The 18031-nt window shown below is 46.1% G+C and overlaps 1 protein-coding gene across 14 annotated transcripts in view; it reads right to left on the reverse strand.

The window, feature by feature from the left end:
- Window positions 1-304: 304 nt before the first annotated feature.
- The window catches only part of PPFIA2 (PPFI scaffold protein A2), a 350657-nt gene continuing 332930 nt past the window's right edge, over window positions 305-18031 (reverse strand). For all 14 annotated transcript variants that reach the window (XM_078858949.1, XM_078858948.1, XM_078858941.1 and 11 more), the window contains 3 exons: window positions 16434-16626; window positions 7628-7725; window positions 305-4659 (listed from right to left, as the gene is read on the reverse strand). In XM_078858949.1, the coding sequence (XP_078715075.1) occupies window positions 7664-7725; window positions 16434-16626 (255 nt within the window). In that variant the 3' untranslated portion in view covers window positions 305-4659; window positions 7628-7663. The remainder of the gene's footprint in view (window positions 4660-7627; window positions 7726-16433; window positions 16627-18031) is intronic.

The raw sequence follows: 18031 nt of genomic DNA on the forward strand, positions 1-18031 counted from the left end.
CTCTTAGCAGGCCATGTACTCAAACAGTGCCTAGTCAAGACAAATTTACTTTGTATTGTTCCAGTCTCTTCTTAGAGTCTAGGGTCAAGATCTCATCATGGCCAAAGCCACCGATAGCACCCAAACCTCACCAACACTTTCTACCCTCTCCCCGATCCTACTACTGCTGCACCGTAGACAATATACCTCGAAGATCTGCCCTAGCAGCATCTTGGGTCGAGGCATAACATGCTTAAAGACGAGGCAATCAACTGCAATTCATATAGTTAATTAAATAATCACACGAGACATTGTTGAACCTTCATCCTCTTTTTTATTGGCAGTGGCATTGACCAGAGAAGCAATTACCTCTTAAAATGAAATAACACTGTTCCAGGTCAACTTTTGGAGCATGAATAGGACACATACACTGTACAAAACCTGCCGTTGACTTGCTTACAAAGCTGGGTGCAGGCATGGGGGGGGGGGCGAGTGGCTTTGCTGCAGTCATTTGGCCGCCTTCGTGCTGCCGTGAGAAACAGCACCTGGCTTGGCCACAGCACAAAAAAAACCCATTACAAAAGTCGGGCAAATAGAAAATACTGGTTTTACCACGCAGGAGGATTACCGTTTTGTTGCTGTTAGTTCGGACACTTTCATTCCTTGCTGGATGGCCAGAAAAGCAAGGGCAGAGACTATGATAACTGTGGAATAAACAGAAATGTTGTTTTTTCCCCCATCCTAATGTTTTCCTAGTTTTTAATATAACTGCGTGGCATCGCTGTGGGTTTAACGGGGGGGGGGGGGGTTCAGTCGGGCTAAAAACTTAAACCTGGGGTCTATCTGGATCAGTGACCCGGATTTTTGTTGTTCTTCTCAGGGCAGGCAAAAACAAACACATCTCAGTATTACCCCTCGCTATGGCTGTGGCTACGAGTCGCGCGTGCCACCTACTGCAGTCCACCAGCGACCCAGGCAATATTCGAGCCCAGGTCGGGTGAATTCCGAGGTCTTGTGGCATAAAAAAAAGATGGCATCATAATAATATTTTTCTTGATTCACAACTTCTAATGCAGGTGATGATGCAAATGACAATGACCGTGCCAGATACTAATTATGGCGATGCGCATGATCAGGCCAACGATGATAATGATGACCGTTGATTACATATAAATATTTTCTTTTGGTGCGAGGATTATTCAATAAAATATCTAACACACCTGTAGGATTAACACCTTGGCAGAATAGAACACATGCAAGTATATTTTGGTCCTTCTTTAAATAAAGTTAATCAATTGCTTGGCAAGTTTTCATTACAGATGGTAAAGTAAATATTAAAAAGATTGCACACTCCGTGCCTCATTAGCAGAGGTGTAACAATTCACCGCTCTCATAATTCGATGATGAATTGTGACGATCAGATTTAAGAAATTATTCATTTTAATATTTGTTTTTACATCGTGGTGAATGTAGCAGCAGCCTTTGGCGACTGTAGGGCGGGCCACCCAGAGGTTCAATGTCAGCCCGGGATAAAATGCCACTTGAGGCCCCCATTATTCCACCATCCATAGGCCCACTGTGGGCCCCCCTCTGTTGTGCGAGGCCTAGGGCAAATTTCCCCTTCAGCCCCCCCCTTCCACCCCAACTCCGGGCAGCCCTGCCCTGTAGGGGTCCACTTGAACCTTTTACGTACAACATATATGAAGTGAAAAACATTGATGATGCACGCGGTGCGATGCGTGCATCGTATACACCTCAAGAATCGCTACCAATCGATGACTCGATGCACCGCCGAACCCCTTCTCGGCAAGTTTCCAAAGAAACCATCCGTAACTTTAAATTCCGGCGCTGCTCGACTTGACTGCCCAGAGTCCCAACGTCGAGTTGCACGGGAGTGCAGCACTTGTGCTTTGGCAGTGCGACTAGCGGGTACAACCATAGCAGGGTCCCATGAAAACGTGCCAAGTCTTGTCAACCCACACGGGGTTCGAGATTCAACCGCAAACCCCCACAAGTTCCAACCGGTCACACCGTCGCGTTCTCTCCCGGTGAGCGAGCTCAGCTCGGAGCGTCCCATGCATTGCAGGGGTGAGACGTGGATGTTAAAATGCATTGCCGTGTTTTGCAGGAACACAATTGTACTGCGGTCAAAAAGGAGAAAATTCTCTGGGAATACTGCCCCGAATTTCCAAAAATACGGAAACACAAGCCGGACACACTGTGCTTTCATAGAATGTCATCATAGAATGTAATTGCACAATTGAACGTGTAATTGCACAAGAGAACACGTAATTGCGCAAGAGGAGGAGACTGTCAGTGGGGGCTTTAAATAAACTGCTGTTACTTGGCACCGTGAAATGGACGCTACATACCTCGACCAGCATGCATTACCCAATTACACTCACAAAAAACCTGCGTGTAGAAATTGCTTTGTTGAGCTGAGCCTGCATGATCTGCCTGTGAATCCTCCCTCAGAGCGTAATTCACCACGTGACTGTCGCATTGTTTATTTTACTCCCTGCAGCCACATTTACCTTCCTCCTGCTTCCTCGGGAGATCTCATTCCTCGTGTCCATGGTCAGTGGGAACCGGCCTGGATCTCTGCAACGTAATCCCCATGGCAGTCCTCCTTAACTGAACTAATCCTAAAGCAAACGCTTGGCATCCTATCTTCAGGCAAGGGTTATCAGGCCGTGCCAGCCCGTGCCGCACCCTTTTTATCTGGGCTGACCCCGTAACCTGGCGTGACATCATCATCGTGGGGTGAACGTGAACGTCACTTGATCGTCTTGCCAGGCCTGTTACATTAAAAGCACATGGTGAAAAAACACAAAAACAGTCGACTCAAGCTTCACTCAGCCGAACCCAGAGGGGGGTCAGCAATCAAAATAATAAGAGGCATTTTTTTCGAGTGCGGTAACAAAAAAACATCCCCGCAATATTTCAAGAGCCGCAATGCACGTGAATAACGTCACGACGCAAGCCGCATGCGACTCCGTAGCCGCTAGGTTGACGACCCCTGACTCAGCCGAACCTAACCGACGCCTGTATTCAACTTTGTGTAAAACCAACGTTTTAAGACTACTTTCAGACCGCCACCTTCGAGAATGGGGGGAGTATCGGAGAGGGAGGCATGGGTTTAGGGGGGAGTAGCAGCAGTGGGCGATGTGCCCACAGAGACTCGTGGCTCGTTGGAACGTGACCACGTGGAGTGGGCCACTGGTGCCGATCCGGGGACAGAAATGGACTGTCCCTGGGCTCGCAAAACCTGGTTCTCTGTGGCTGTAGAACCGTGGCATTTGAAGTGGAGTAGAGCTGTGTCCAGCCAGCCAACGAGGTTTAGCGGGTAGGATTTATTTTGGCTTACAGCTCCACGTGCCCAGAATGCAAGTTTGGTGTTGTCTAATTCGCCCGACTGACAAACATTGCCCCATCTTAAAAGCCGGTCAATTTGGCCTATGCCTGCAAAATTGGATTCCACATTGTAAGTCGGAGGCAGGCTGGTGTGTATGATGTATGATAACAGCATACCTAAAACAAGATATATTACTTTTATTTAATTAAAACACCTTATTGTTGGAGTGCATTCCCAGAGAATACATGTTGCTTCAAATCAAACAATGCGAACAAGCAATGATTCTAAAATAAATCATCGGTAGCAGTCATAGCAACACACCATTTGGTCAACCGCAAAAAAAACAACGTGGATTTACATATTTGCCAGTGTGAAATCCAGAGAACCATTTGAAAGGGAACTCAACACCAACCAAAACATGAGCACATTTGTGTGCGAGTGAATGCGCGACTCAAACGTGAGGTGGGTAAATATCGCAAAATCTTGCCAGCCACTTTTCAGGAGAGGTATAGACATTTCTCGACAAAAAGAAAAGAAAAATACCTATACGCATGAGGTTGGCGAATGCAGTGAGCCCGACAGCCGTGCCGGGGTGGGGGGAGGTATAGGTTCAAGAGTGACGTCCTCACTCATAAAGTAGACCACGCTCGCTCAAAACGCCCGCCAACACGCGTGACCATTCTCGTCGCGGGGAAAAAAACAAACTTAACGTAGCTGCGTAGACTTGACCGCAGCGAGGGTGCAGCACTCTGTGTGCTGTTGACATTTCCCGACATCTCTCTCTCTCTCATACACACACACACACCTGTGCAGCTTTACAAAAAGAAAATCTGCATATTACCTGGTAATTACATTTTCCCGATAAATTTACAAAACATCCCCAAAGCACAATTCGACCTTTTAGGTACATATACATACATTAGTATCGTACACAACCTGTGGAACAGCACGAAAAAAGGCAGCCGTCGCCAGCAAAAAAAAACGTAAAACGATAAATAAATTTCCAAGCAGATTAATGTCATTGTGTACATGATATGCAAGAGCAGACAGTAAAAGGTTCTTTTTACCGAAAGTGAAGAATTTTACACAATACAGTCATCGTAAGGTTTGGATCGATGGCAATATAAATATGAAGAGAAATTACAAAATGAAAGACAATTGATCTTTCAAAAGATTGTACAAGGAGCGCGCTTGGTCCATGCCGCGTGAGAGGCATAGAGGGATGTCTTTGACTTGGCAAGGCCCCGCTTCATGGCGGTGATGCCAGGTCACCTACCGCTGTCGTCAAGTGGAACTCCACAATCAGCGGAGGTAACGGGCGCTCACTGCAGCAACAATGACAGCAACACGAGCAGATACATCCACCAATCAACCAACGGCAGGCAATAGCGCACAATTAGCTGAGAAGTGCTCTCCTCGTGACAATAAATCAACACATTTCGTCTGCCGCCAAGAAGGGCCATTGCCTGAAACGTCACCTGTAATAGAATTGATTTATAATATAAACATTTATTTTAATATTCTTGGTTCTTTCGGTAAAATCACGTGGATAAAAAAAAAATTAACTAATATAAAAGAAAATAGTGCAGGACTTGAGACAGATGCACCGTGTTTTGTTATTTGGGCTTCTACAGCACTGCCAATGCACTATCACGTGTTGTTGTTGTTTGAGTAACTACCTCGCCTGGTATACAGGAGGGTGTGGGTTCAATCCCAACCCTGACTCCTCTATATTTGGAGTCGGCAGTGTTCTCGCAGTGGTCGCGTGGATTTTTCTCCGGGTCCTCCGGTTTTACTCTCCACATTTAGAATCATGCGTTTAGAGTAGTAGGCTGCTATACATTTCCACATGACAAGCCACTTTGTTGAGCTATAATCTGTGGACAGGTCGCTTCTGAAAAATAGCTACATAGCTCAGTGAGCCTTACCTGGTAAAATAAAAAAGATAGTTCATAGTTTTAACATAATGAGTGGGTACGGCAGGTGGATGCCATCTTTTACACAGGTCCGTGAGGTTCAGCGCTGTCATTAAGAGCACCGTTCTGGATAAATGACCAAACGACTGAATAAATATCTTCTTGGTTCTTTCGGTAAAGTCACGTAGAAGGGAAGTAATAAAATAACAAAAATAAAACATAATAAAATAATTCTCACGACGTTTCGGCCACAACGCAAGCAGCCGTCCTCAGGTGGAGAACAGGTCCGTCAAGTAGACAGAGTCTGAATGTCACGCTCCAGGCTTGGAGCGACTATTTATGCTGGGATGGAGGAGCGAAGAGCGTCTTGACAAAATAATTTGCATATCAAGAGGAATTTAGCATATTTATGGGAAATGCAGATATGCGATTAGCATTACTTGTGAAATGCGTAGGAGGTTTGGCGAGGGGTTTGAAGTCATTATTATTTTATTATTTCCCTTCTACGTGACTTTACCGAAAGAACCAAGAAGATGAAAGCTTTAAATCGAGACTGAATAAATAAACTTGCGGGCACATGGTACAAGAGGGGAAGAAGTGACAAGTAATTACGAACTCTCAATTCGCTTGGGACATTTCAACTGTGGGGTGCTGCTGATAAAACATTCAGCTTTACACTCAAAATGGAATGAGAAAAGACTACTTCCAAACGAATGCAATGCCGAAACAATCTATAAGGGAATTTCACCTCCCAGCTACCCATTACCTCCTCGTAAACAATATCTCACACTGCAATACGCGCCCCCTGGCAAATGTACTAAATAGCTTGTCTTTCCCGCCAGTTGTATTAAATTACAATTGTGTTATCAGTGTCATGTCCTCGAGACAGGTTATTCATTAGAATCTCTCTCAGTGCAACTCTTCACGTGAAACAATGGCCCAATGAAGCCAATATCGCAGATCTATCTCTGAAATTCCCTGACGTGATCTCTGATCCACAGAATAAGGTGGCCCTTTCCCAACTGCTGTGCCACTGAGAGGTTTGCAGTTCACATGACACTGAAGCAGATATTACACGTTCTAGATTTAAAGTTTTCGTGACTGCAAGTATCCATATTCTTTGGTTCTTTCTGTAAAGTCATGTAGGTGAAAAAAAATAAGAGAAATTTTTTTTTAGAAATAAATAAAGTCACGATGTTTCGGAAGCAACACAAGCTTCCGTCATCAGAAAGCTACTTGTCACAAGTAGCTCTCTTTGCCCACTACAGTAATTTTGTTTCTTGCTGTGGTTGTCCCACTTGATGACGGAAGCTTGTGTTGCTTCCGAAACGTCGTGATTTAATTTATTTATTTCTATTTCTTTAATTCTTATTTTTAATTAAAAATTTTCACCTACGTGACTTTACCGAAAGAACCAGAGTATATTACACGTTCTCAGTTGATATAAATGCAAAAACTAGGAGCAGAACCAACCTTAATGGTTTTTTTTTGGTGGAGTCATTGTTTACTGGGCAGAGAACCATCAACTCACGACACTCGTGAACCTGCTTTAGGTGGCTGCCTAGATTCAAATCTAGCAATGCCAGCTCAGTGCCACTGAGTCACCCAGCCCACTCCGAAATTACATACAACCTCAATGCCACTCTTGTTTAACATCAGACTCCTCTGGGATATGGGGCAATGCAGAATAGTGCCTTGTATCATTATGATATATTTTAGTGTATTATTTTATATCATTAATAGCGCTGTGACACCTCTCCCTCCAGTGATTCAATCCCACGATTTAAGGTCACGTTTCGATTCAAGAATTGATCACAAAAAACATTGGTAAATGTAGCACCTCGAGTAGCTGCAAGGGTAACAAGAACCCATGACATACAACATCTACGAATCGAGGCATGTACCATGAGCTTAATAATTTATATTAATCGTGGAATCGATTCATAGGTCCACTTATTTTCATTCGTGCATTCTGATTGGCGCTCAATGCAAGTCTAACATTGTTGTAAAATCACTATTTTCGCAATATTTTCGAAACGTTTAACCACCGTGTAGATTTTCACGGCTTTTGCTGTAGAGCTCTCCGACGTGTCCGGCAGGATGTCCGACGTTTCGCTCCCACACGCGCCGGGAGCCCCGGCTTGGCCGATTTCAAAATTCAGTCCCAGCAAGCGAAACGTCGTCGGACATCGTGCCGGACAATGCGCGGTACAACCCGGCAAACACGTCGGGGAGCTGCACCACGAGGGTGATTGCACAGACGGACAAGCGACATGCGGGACGCAGCCGCACCCATCGTGCAGCGATGTTACACTGTCACGTGTTGTGAACGTGAGGGGGGGGGGAGGGCCGTAGCCTCAGCTAGGCCGACACTCACTTGGATGGCGTGAGGGACCGTGGCACGTCTCGGGTATCAGCACGAGTACGTCCGCACGACCGAGGATGGGTCAGCCCGCTGCGTCCCCGCTGTTGCACCTGGGAATGCCAGCACGTACACACACAAATGCGCACACACGTATATAAAAGATAACAACATAGATCCCCCGTATAGCCTTAACAGACTGTAGGGGCAAGTGCTGTTAGCGAGCCCCAATGAAGGGTGGCACGGCACACGAGGGGGTGGGTGGCCAACACCACGCCCGGCCGCCTTTGTCTCCCTAGTGGCAATGTTTACACATCGCACCAGGTACTCATTTCAGACTGATTTGACCTAGGAAAGGTCCAGGACCGGTTCAGATAATCATCACTGGTGTTGGCCGTGAGCGCGGATCGAACTCGGGCCGCTGGGTTCATATCGCAGCGCACTAACCGCTACACTACCACACAAACACACAAACACACAAACACAGACACACACACGCGCGCGCGCACATACACAGATTTCACATTTAGCCTGAGAGAGCATCGTGGCAACAAGCGCTACAATTACCTCGTGCTACTAGAGGACGATGTAATGAGCGGTGTGGTCAGTACAACAACCGCCATGTGCCACTAAGTGGTGCTGATGTCACCAAGGTGCTTGTGGCAGGTTATGTGCACTTTAAGGCCACGTGATGTGTCGAACGCCCCCTTGGCAGGAAGTCACAGGACAAACTCAGGTTCCGTGAGTTGACCGACTGAGACGACTGGCAGATGCAGCACCTGTCAGTAGGGTACGATGCTCGACCGCTTTTGCATCTCCATTGGCAATGTCCACACACCGTCATCACCGCTCATGTTTAATCCAATGCCGGATGAAATCCTTCCTACGTTCTTTGCTCCCCCGAGTTCTGCGGGCCCAACAATCCACCTCATTCCTGCAGGAGCCAATCTCATCCGACCATCTCGGCGGTGTGGACGTCTTTCATGGGAATGTTCCCACCCATGGCTGCAATTCTGTTGTTAGTCTCGACCGCTGGCCATCATTGCCACCGCTCCCCATACACAACACGTATGCGAGCAGACACAGACAAAGAGACACTCATGTACACACACAAATTAAACCACCCATGTAACCTTGTAGACTATATAGGCTAGAATTGGACACACAGCGAGTCCTCGTTTAACGAAGTAGATGCATTCGTGAAGAGTGCAGCGTGAAACGAAAAACGCGTTAAGCTAAAACTCTTTCCCTACAAATAATATAACGCTAAAGTTTGGCGAGATACCATGTAAGCACACACAGTAAGATGGCGGGACTAAAAACTGACGGGATTGTCATGTATCATTCAACGTACTGTATTACAACGCCCATCTGCGCAGCTCAAGAAAGTAGTTTGTCATCGACCGTTTAGAAACCGCGTTATAACGGTGCTACGCTCCGCATTATGACGGGCGTGTTCAATCATGGAAGAGCCGCGTTATAGTGAAAACGAGTTGTAGTGTGAATACCACGAATTAAGCGAGGATTTACCCTATACAGACAAACATCTCTCAGCCTTAATAGACTTTTGGAGCAAGTGCTGTTAGTGAGCACTTATGAAGGCCGGCACGGCACACAAGGCGGTGGGTGGTGAACACCATGCCTGGCCGTCTTTATCTCCCCAGTGGCGATGTTTACACGCCGCACCAGGTACTCGCTCGAGTCGATCTATATACATAAAACATATACACGCACACTCAGACGTGAATGCGCACACACAAACCCATAAGTAGACAAGCATAATAAACCAAATAGTTTTGAAGACAAAACCACACTCACGCGCATTCAACTATAACCACGGCAGGCCGCAAGCACAAACTTTAAGAGCGCGTAAAATAATTTACACGTCCAAAAACTCTGAACGCAGGCGCACAGGCACGCGCACGTGCCCATAGACACAGAACACAAGCACACGAAGCTCTCTGTTAGTATGCGCTGCCACACTGCCATTCATCATGCTGGCAAAAGCCACCGGTGGTGAGGAAGCAATGCACCAAACAACATGAACACATGTTAGGCAGCTTGGCAATTAATGGAGCGCGGGACATCTGCATCCCACGCATGCTGAAAGGTCACCTGCCTCATCAATAAACGTCTGTCGGCAGGGCGACTGCCGTTAAGATTCACGGAAATAGTTTCAGCTCCTTCGGACCTCACCCCCTTACTGTAACGACATCTTTTGGCATCGCGTAATTTCGCCGGTGTTTGGAGAAACATCTTTGCCAGGGGTCTATTTAAACTATTTTTTGTATTTTACCCGGCAAAGCCCACTGAGCTGTGTAGCTCTTTTTCAGAAGCGACCTGGCCACAAATGATAGCTCAATGAAGTGGTTAATCATGTGGAAATTGATAGCAGCCAAATACTCTAAATGTGCGTTTCTAAATTTGCAGGGAAAAACTGGAGGACGCGGAGAAAAATCCACACCAACACATAGAGAGAAACATGGAAACTCCAAATACACAGGCGTCAGAGTTGGGATCAAACCCACGCACACCTGCATACCAGGCAAGGTAGTCAACATCCTGCCACTACGGTGCCCCCCTCTGCTTTGTGGCATAAGTTTCCACGTTTCAGCAACAAACCCGGCACTCTGGTGTACCCTGAGAAGTTATTCTTGTGAACAGAAACTCGTGAGGTTGTTGATATCAATATTTTAATATGCTGCACTTACGCGATGTTTCTTTAGCAGCACAACTGTTATCTCTGTGGGACATTGGGACGTGTGTACTTGAAGTTCCGTGCAGGAAAGTTTTGGAAAGAATCAATGAATTATACGTGCATTGGTCATCGATGCGATACATAAGGACAGGATTGGGTTACGTATAATTCCAGTTGCGTCAAAAATCTCCACAAATGATGGAAATGTTGATCTATATTTGCATTTTTATAGAATTTTAGCGTATAGAATTTTAGCGTATAAATTGCATTTAATAAATAAACACACAAGTTTGTTCTCAGCAATGTGTGATGAGCATTTAACATCATGCTGAGAGTAAAATGTTAAATGAACATATTTGTTATCTTCTCCAAACACTTGTGCAACTTAAAACAAAGTCTCCGAAAGATGACTAATGTTACTATTTAAAAAGAGAACTGACATTTATTTACATTTGAAAAGTGGCCCTATTTTTTTTCTTCCAATAAATTAGCTTCGAGAAAATAGTGCTCATATGTAAACACTGCACTGGTACAAAGACAAAGATCCCCCAAATAGCTGTTAATAGACGACTGGGGCAAGTGGTCTTGGCGAACTCCTGTTAAGGATGACAGGGGCACATGCGGTGCTTGTTTGGCCAGCACTACACAGAGCCCGCTGTTGTGCACTCTGTACACACATTTAAGGTCAAGTTGACCTAGGTGAGAGCCAGGGTGGATTCCGATTTCACTTGCCACGCAGCAGAGCTCAGGTCACATGGTTTGTAAGGCAGTGTGCATAACCGCCACACACTACCGCTCCGCACGGGCAACATAGCCTGAGATCAGGCATCAATGCCGTTTGTTCTGAAGCGATCACATTAGTGCTCCACTTTAGGCCAATTAAACACAAAGTGATGACTCCCAGAAAGCCAGCATGATCCATGAACGCATCCGTGCACTCAACGTAGTCCGCGTGTGGGATCTGCAAGCAGCCCTGGGGCTCAGAGCCATTAAGAGCTGGGCTGCTACGGACAGTGGGAATTGGACAACGCGTTGCTGCTTCTCGCGTGCAAATTTCGAGGAACGTATGTAATAGGATTTTTTAGCGGCACAGAAATGCACGCTGGCTTGACCTGCAACATTAATGAGTTGGTATACGTTATTGAGATTAGAGAAAAACAAAATCCAATTTGTCGGATCATTTAACATGTGAATGCATTTTCAATGGCTTTGCTGGGTGATACTTATTTTTTTTAATTAAGTTTCAAAACCCAGTAAATTAATTATTCAAAATTTCCCATAAACCTCGCCTATCATCTCTGTATTCAAAACAATTCTTACGACTTCGGAGGAAGTCAATGAGACTGGCCCCCGCCATAGGAATGTGGGATTTCAAACATCGGCTCAGGACTGTTAACGAAGAGGAGTACAACCCCAAGCGTATTTGAGTCAGGAGACACCGACTTTCTCTACTGCAAATAAATAACATCAATAAATACATTATTTTTGGGACAGGTCACAATGACATCTAGTGGTCGAACTCAACAATCAATTACAGTACGAATATTGGCAGAAAAAAACCTGTGCATTGAATCCTCAATTAGTCTAGAAGCTCTTCCACAAACGCCCCCCTCCCTGCTATGGCAACAGTACGAGTAATTAAAATAATGCGTTTTGTTCAGATGAAATTAACAATGCTAAAGTACACGTTGTACGATAGATCCTTCCTTGCGCCGAGTACTTGGGACATTTATTCTAGTGACAGCACTTCGAAGCACTTATTTACTCCGCTGAACAGCAGACTCACACGAAACCCTGTCTGACTTTCAAGAGACAAATGCATCAAAGCCCCCTGTTGACACTAAAACAGAAGGCTGTCGACACTCTCTATAGTTTTGAATGATTCAAGCGCAAACTAGTGGATCGTATGAGGCTGGTACGCTCGCACACACAACGAGAGCAAGGGGGTGGGGAGTGTTGGTGCAGTGGTAAGTGCCACTGCCATATCAACCCGGTCTCCTGAGTTTGATTCCTGGCCGTGGCTGCGATTAGCTGCGAGGTTTTCTTTAAACCGGTTCTGCCCAACTCTCTGCACCCTTTGCCAACATACACAAACCAAAGTGGTGAAGTATGGTCAAACAACCAATGTAACGGGCACTGCATGGAGGGTCTTTATCCAGCCGTTGATTGACAAGGGCTATAACACTATGAGACACATCCTTTTAGCAGTGGCAAAATATAGTAGTAGGTTTTTACCCTTTAAACTGGTACAAAAACTGACACCTTTTTTACAAGGCATCATGTTTGCAATAACCACAACACAAGCAGTCAAAATGCAAACAAAGACGCCTTTTGGCATCATCTGGTCCAACACCAATGGAGACTAGGCTCTAAGGAAAGCTGTCTCTCGGGTGTGGACCAATCAACTTCAAGGACAGTGCGCATATCATTATCAGAGTTGTTTCTTTTTGTTTGCATTTTGACTGCTTGTGTTGCGGTTATTGCAAACATGATGCCTTGTATAAAGGTGTCAGTTTTGTACCAGTTTAAAAGGTAAAAACCTACTACTAAGGGGCTATAAATTATGCTTTTTATTATTATTTATAGAACACAAAGATGGCCCTTGCAGACTGCCAGGCTTACGGCTGTTATCGAGCACCTATTTAACTCCAAGGCATGCCACACGAGGATGTGGTGTAGGCAACAACATGCTCAGCCGCCTTTGTTATCCCCAGTACCGATGTTGATGTTGACTGCACTATATTGGATTTTAGGCTGAATGCACACAGGCAAGGCCCATACCATGTTCAGATTTCCACTGCCACTGGTGTGGAATCAGGCCTTGGTGTCCAGGAGTCGAGCCGGAGCCAACACAGGTTTGGAGCTCAGCAAACTAACCACCACGTGCTCAATACACGTACACGATGTGCACACGTGGAGCGCCAGGGGTGGCGAAATGTTATCTCCCTCGCCTGGTATGCAGGAGGTCGTGGGTTCAATCCCAACCCGGACACCTGATTATTTGGACTTTGCATTTTCTCCCCGTGGTCGCGTGGATTTTTCTCCGGGTTCTCCGGCTTTTCCCCTCCGCATTTTGCAACGTGCGTTAAGGGTATTTGGCTGCTTTAAATTTCCACATGATAAGCCACTTCGTTGAGCGATCATTTGTGGCCAGGCCGTTTCTGAAAAGATCTATATTGCTCAGTAGGCCTTACTTGGTGAAATAAAAAATAGTTTATAATAGTGTAAAAAGACAACGATCCTGCTGTTGGGAATGCTGGGGCAAGTCCTGATAAAAGAACCTATAACGGTCGACACGACACTTGAGGGGGTGGGTGTATCTAGCACCTTTTCCAGCCGCCTTCATCTCCCCAATGTTGATGTTTACACATTCGGTACTCATTTAAGGCCGAGTCAGCCGAGGGGAGGTGCAGAATTAATTCGGATATTTCCCATTGATTTTATCTGTTGCTGGCAATGTAACCCATTTAGCCGGGTTTGTAGTAAATTAAGCTAACCACTGCACAGCCGCTCCGCACAGACATACACATTCATGTAAAAATAACCAAAGATTCCCTGTATAGCCTTAACAGAATTTTGGGGCAAGTGCCGTTAGCGAACACCCATAAAGGCTGGCACGGTACACGACGGGGTGGGTGGCCAGGACAACACCTGACCACCTTTGTCTCCCCAGTGATGATGTTTATCCACGGCACCAGGTCCTCATTCGAGGCTGAGTCCACCTATTGGAGGCCCAGGACCAGTTCAGATGAATGTCACTGGTTTTGGCCACAAGCAGGGATCAGACTCGGGCCGCCGGGTTGCTCATGCTGTGTTCGCTAACCGCTACACTACCGCTAAGGTACACCCGTGGCGTCATTCATACAGGCCATTCGTCTTGAATTTTAAATGGGAATGAATATCTGTCGCCATTCTACAGGGGGCATGTTTGCACTTTACAGCTGCACTTGGATGGAGCAGAAAATCACAGCGCAGACGCGGAGGCAGTGAGTGGGGAGAGGAGGTTGCCGTGGTGAGGGGGGGGATGAGAGGAGAGAGTGCTACTTTGAAACGCTCTCTCCTGCATGCCGCTCCATGCCTTTGAGCGTTCGCAGAAACCTGACAGAACTATGATAACATGTATTTTGCATTTTTTTGCCTATTTCTTTCATTCCTTGTTGTTGTTATTTTTCGTTAAACCATACCAGAACACAAGAGGTTATATACGGACCAACGCGATCATCCAGCATGAGCGATTTGCCGTGTTTGAATGGACTGTTGAATGGTGTGTCGTAAAATTGTGCCAACGCATCTCCGTTACCTCGCCGAGTGCCCTTTGAGGTACCAAATGACAATCGGACGATTGCAGTCGCATGCTCAAGCTTCTATTCAGGATGCCGGTCCGACCGCTCGCATCAACAAAGGCGCTGAAGACGTCCGCACGCCAAATAATCTTTGCCCAGCGGAGCCCTCCTCTACTAAAGCGTTATCCGAGACCTGCCGGGACTTAGAGAAGGGCGGAGGGGGGACCCCTCTTGCGTGCAGACCCAGATCACCGCTTCATTATCCTCTAATCAGCTTGGAGCAGCAGTGCCTACGCAAACACAGCGGGGGCTAAGGCGGCACACATTGGCCTCGGAGGCGCTGTGCATGGCAGATTGAGAGCGTTCGTCTCAGAACGAGCCGTGCAAAATTAGTTCCGCACACTTTTTAAAGCTGCCATTAATCCGCACGGTGTTACGAGCGATGGATATAGGAAGTGATGAGGCCGACCCCGATTTCTTACTGTATATTGTTTTTATATGTGTATATAGTGCACGTTTAAATGTTATCATTCATGCTGTGCATATACTTAAGGAACTGATCCTTCATACACGCTTTCTCAGGGGACAAGTGCCGTTGGAAAATATCTATTGCAGCGTCGATCTAATAAAATGTATTCATATATTATAAGATAATGTAACAATAAGGCCTCGCTGAGTCTCAAGACTCTTATTTCAGAGGTACCTGTTTAGCCGCTGCCATTATGCAGTGTCTTTCATGTTACGGGAAAAACCCGCAAAACACACATTGAGCAAATAAAAAGTCCAAGGTCTCCACTGACGTGTTTACAACCCGTTTGCTGCTCTGCAATCTCCTGGCCTCACAAATCGATGAGATTCACCACCAATCCTTGCCTCCAAAGAGCTACTTCACAGAAGTTGCGTCCACTATATCATCTAATCTACTCACAAACCAGGCCTCTGCGATCAATGCAACCCAGCAGTGGCTTTTTTGTCTTAACAAAGCAAATATCTCACAAATCAGGTGGATCACATGCGGTGCATTGTCTACACCTGCGCAGAGCGGCATGCTTGAGTCACGCGGGGTGGCTGTCTTGCCGAGGGCCGGATTAAATTTGATGGGGGGCAGTCAAAGAGTTTTGAGGGCTTGTCTTCGTGAATTCAATACGCTCCCCTTTAACGGTTTAACCTCCACCCATGCCCGATGCAAAACACACTGTTGTTATTTAGAAACTCAACGCATTCATCGATGACTGTGCCTTAAATGGAAAATACTGACGTAAATCGGTGACCCTTTGGCTAATGGCTCTCTTAAAAAGGAGCATTGTTAACTACTTATAGTTTCAGTTATAGTTTTTAAATGTGATACTCACTGTAAAGCTCAGTGAAAATTAAAAGGAACATAACTATGTAAATTTTAGCCCATAATCGGTCATGCATATAGTGATGCTCCAGCTATAATTACGAAATAATGTATAGGATGTATAGGAGTACTACAGTCTGGAATTTCAGCCATTAGAAAGCTGTATACATATAAGTAGAGACTCATCCAACTAAACTAAAATATTCTAGTTAGCAGGTAAAGTGCACTGAGCTATTAGCTGTTCTGCATAGGCGACCTGGTCACGTGGTAGCTCATTGAATTTATAGGAGCAGCCAACTAATCTAAACGCACGATTCTAAACATGGAGGACAAACCACGAATGGACCTGGAGAAAAATCCACACAACCACCACGTGGAGAGAGAGAACACGAAAACTCCAAATATACACGCGTCAAGGTCGGGATCGAACCCACCGACCTTCTGCTAACTAGCCGAGGGAGATAACAACTGGTGCGACCCCGTGAACCCCGGTCGGACCGTCTGGCTGCGCTTTCTTGGGCAGGGCGGTGGGGGACGCTGCGGCCGTGGCGTTGACGCGGAAGCCCGCGGGCAGCGTCTCGGCCGAGCCGGGCACCATGACGCCCACGCCCGACGCCTCCTGCGGGTGGAAGCGCTTCCGCCAGGACGGGCCGCGCTGGAAATTCTTGTCTTCGTTCTGAAAGAGGGCGTCCTTTGGGAGAAGAGGAGAAAAAAAAAACACAAGGGGGAAACCGTCTTGAAGCTGCCGGACGTGCACACAGGAAGAGCTGTCATGAGAGCAAACAAAACTTTATAGTGTTGCTTTAAAAACCTCGCAATTGGGCATTTTTTTTCATCTCGAATGAACATTTTTGTATTGCTTTTTGTGTTTGGTTGGTTGTCCTTCCCCCCGCACCTCTAATTCGCACAGTTGGCTACGTACGGTGCAAAATAAGTTCAACTACATACATACGTACAGGACAGCACTGCTCGAGGACAACGAAACTTATTTTCTACCGTGCGACCGAGCCGGGGCCTTGCCAAGCCGAAGTGCGGCTCAGAAGGCACCGGGCACACTTTCCACCGTAGAACCCGAGCCGTCCCACAAACGTCACACACACGGTGAACGCGTGCGTGACGTCAGGGTCACACATTCAAGTGCAACTGACTGACGCAAAACACGACGAAAACGTCTAAACCCACGCCTCGCTCTGTTTGCCCCCAAGCCAGATGGCAGATGTCTTGTCAGGATAGAGTTTCATGGTTTGGTTTGGGCACGGCTCGGCAAATAGCCAGTGGAAACAATGTACCTGTCCTGTGAGGACTCTGCACTGCCACGGCTGAGATGTGGTTGTGCAAAAGGGCCGTAAGATGATTCATTGCTGCCAGTGCCAATACGTATTGACTAAATAAAGACAAATATACTGCCCATCGCATTGCGTCCTCTTCACATGTGCTGCGAAAAGTAATGAATGTAGGTTTCAGGTGCTTGTAAGGATTGTTATTTTCTAAAATGGAAATGGAGAGAGTTTTAAACAAAGTATCATCCTGCTTTTAAATGAAGTTTAATAATAATAAAACGTTATCATACTTTACAGCCCTTCATCAATCGACTACTGGATGCTGTGTTGGTGGTGGGAGTTATTTAACCATACTTGACCACACTGGTTAGTACGGGTTGGTAAGAGGTGGGCCTCGAACTGGTTCCGATACAACTTGCCACTGATGTTAGCCGTGGATCCAGACTTGAACTCGGATCACCAGGTTCACAACGACACTGTTTCCCACAAAGTTTGACATGTGGCTTCCGATCGTGTTTAACAGTTTCCCCACGTTTTATACGTCCGCTTTCCCAATTATGAACCGATTTCCCCATGCTTCCAACAAAAACATTCACGATAAAAAGCCAGCTTTGTGATCACGCGATCTTAACCACTGAGTTTATTACTTCTATCAAGACACGTTGGGCGTGATTTTTAATGGAAAAGAAGTTTTGAGATGTTCATGACCTTGTTTTTATTTTAAAAAGTATCTGAGCACAGGCCCAAAATGTCACGTGGCCAGCAACAAACAGCACTTGCCAAGTTGTAAAAGTGAAGAGTTAACAAGGTTCTTTC

Source organism: Lampetra fluviatilis, chromosome 8, assembly GCF_964198595.1.
Source record: "Lampetra fluviatilis chromosome 8, kcLamFluv1.1, whole genome shotgun sequence".
NCBI classification, from domain to species: Eukaryota; Metazoa; Chordata; class Hyperoartia; order Petromyzontiformes; family Petromyzontidae; genus Lampetra; species Lampetra fluviatilis.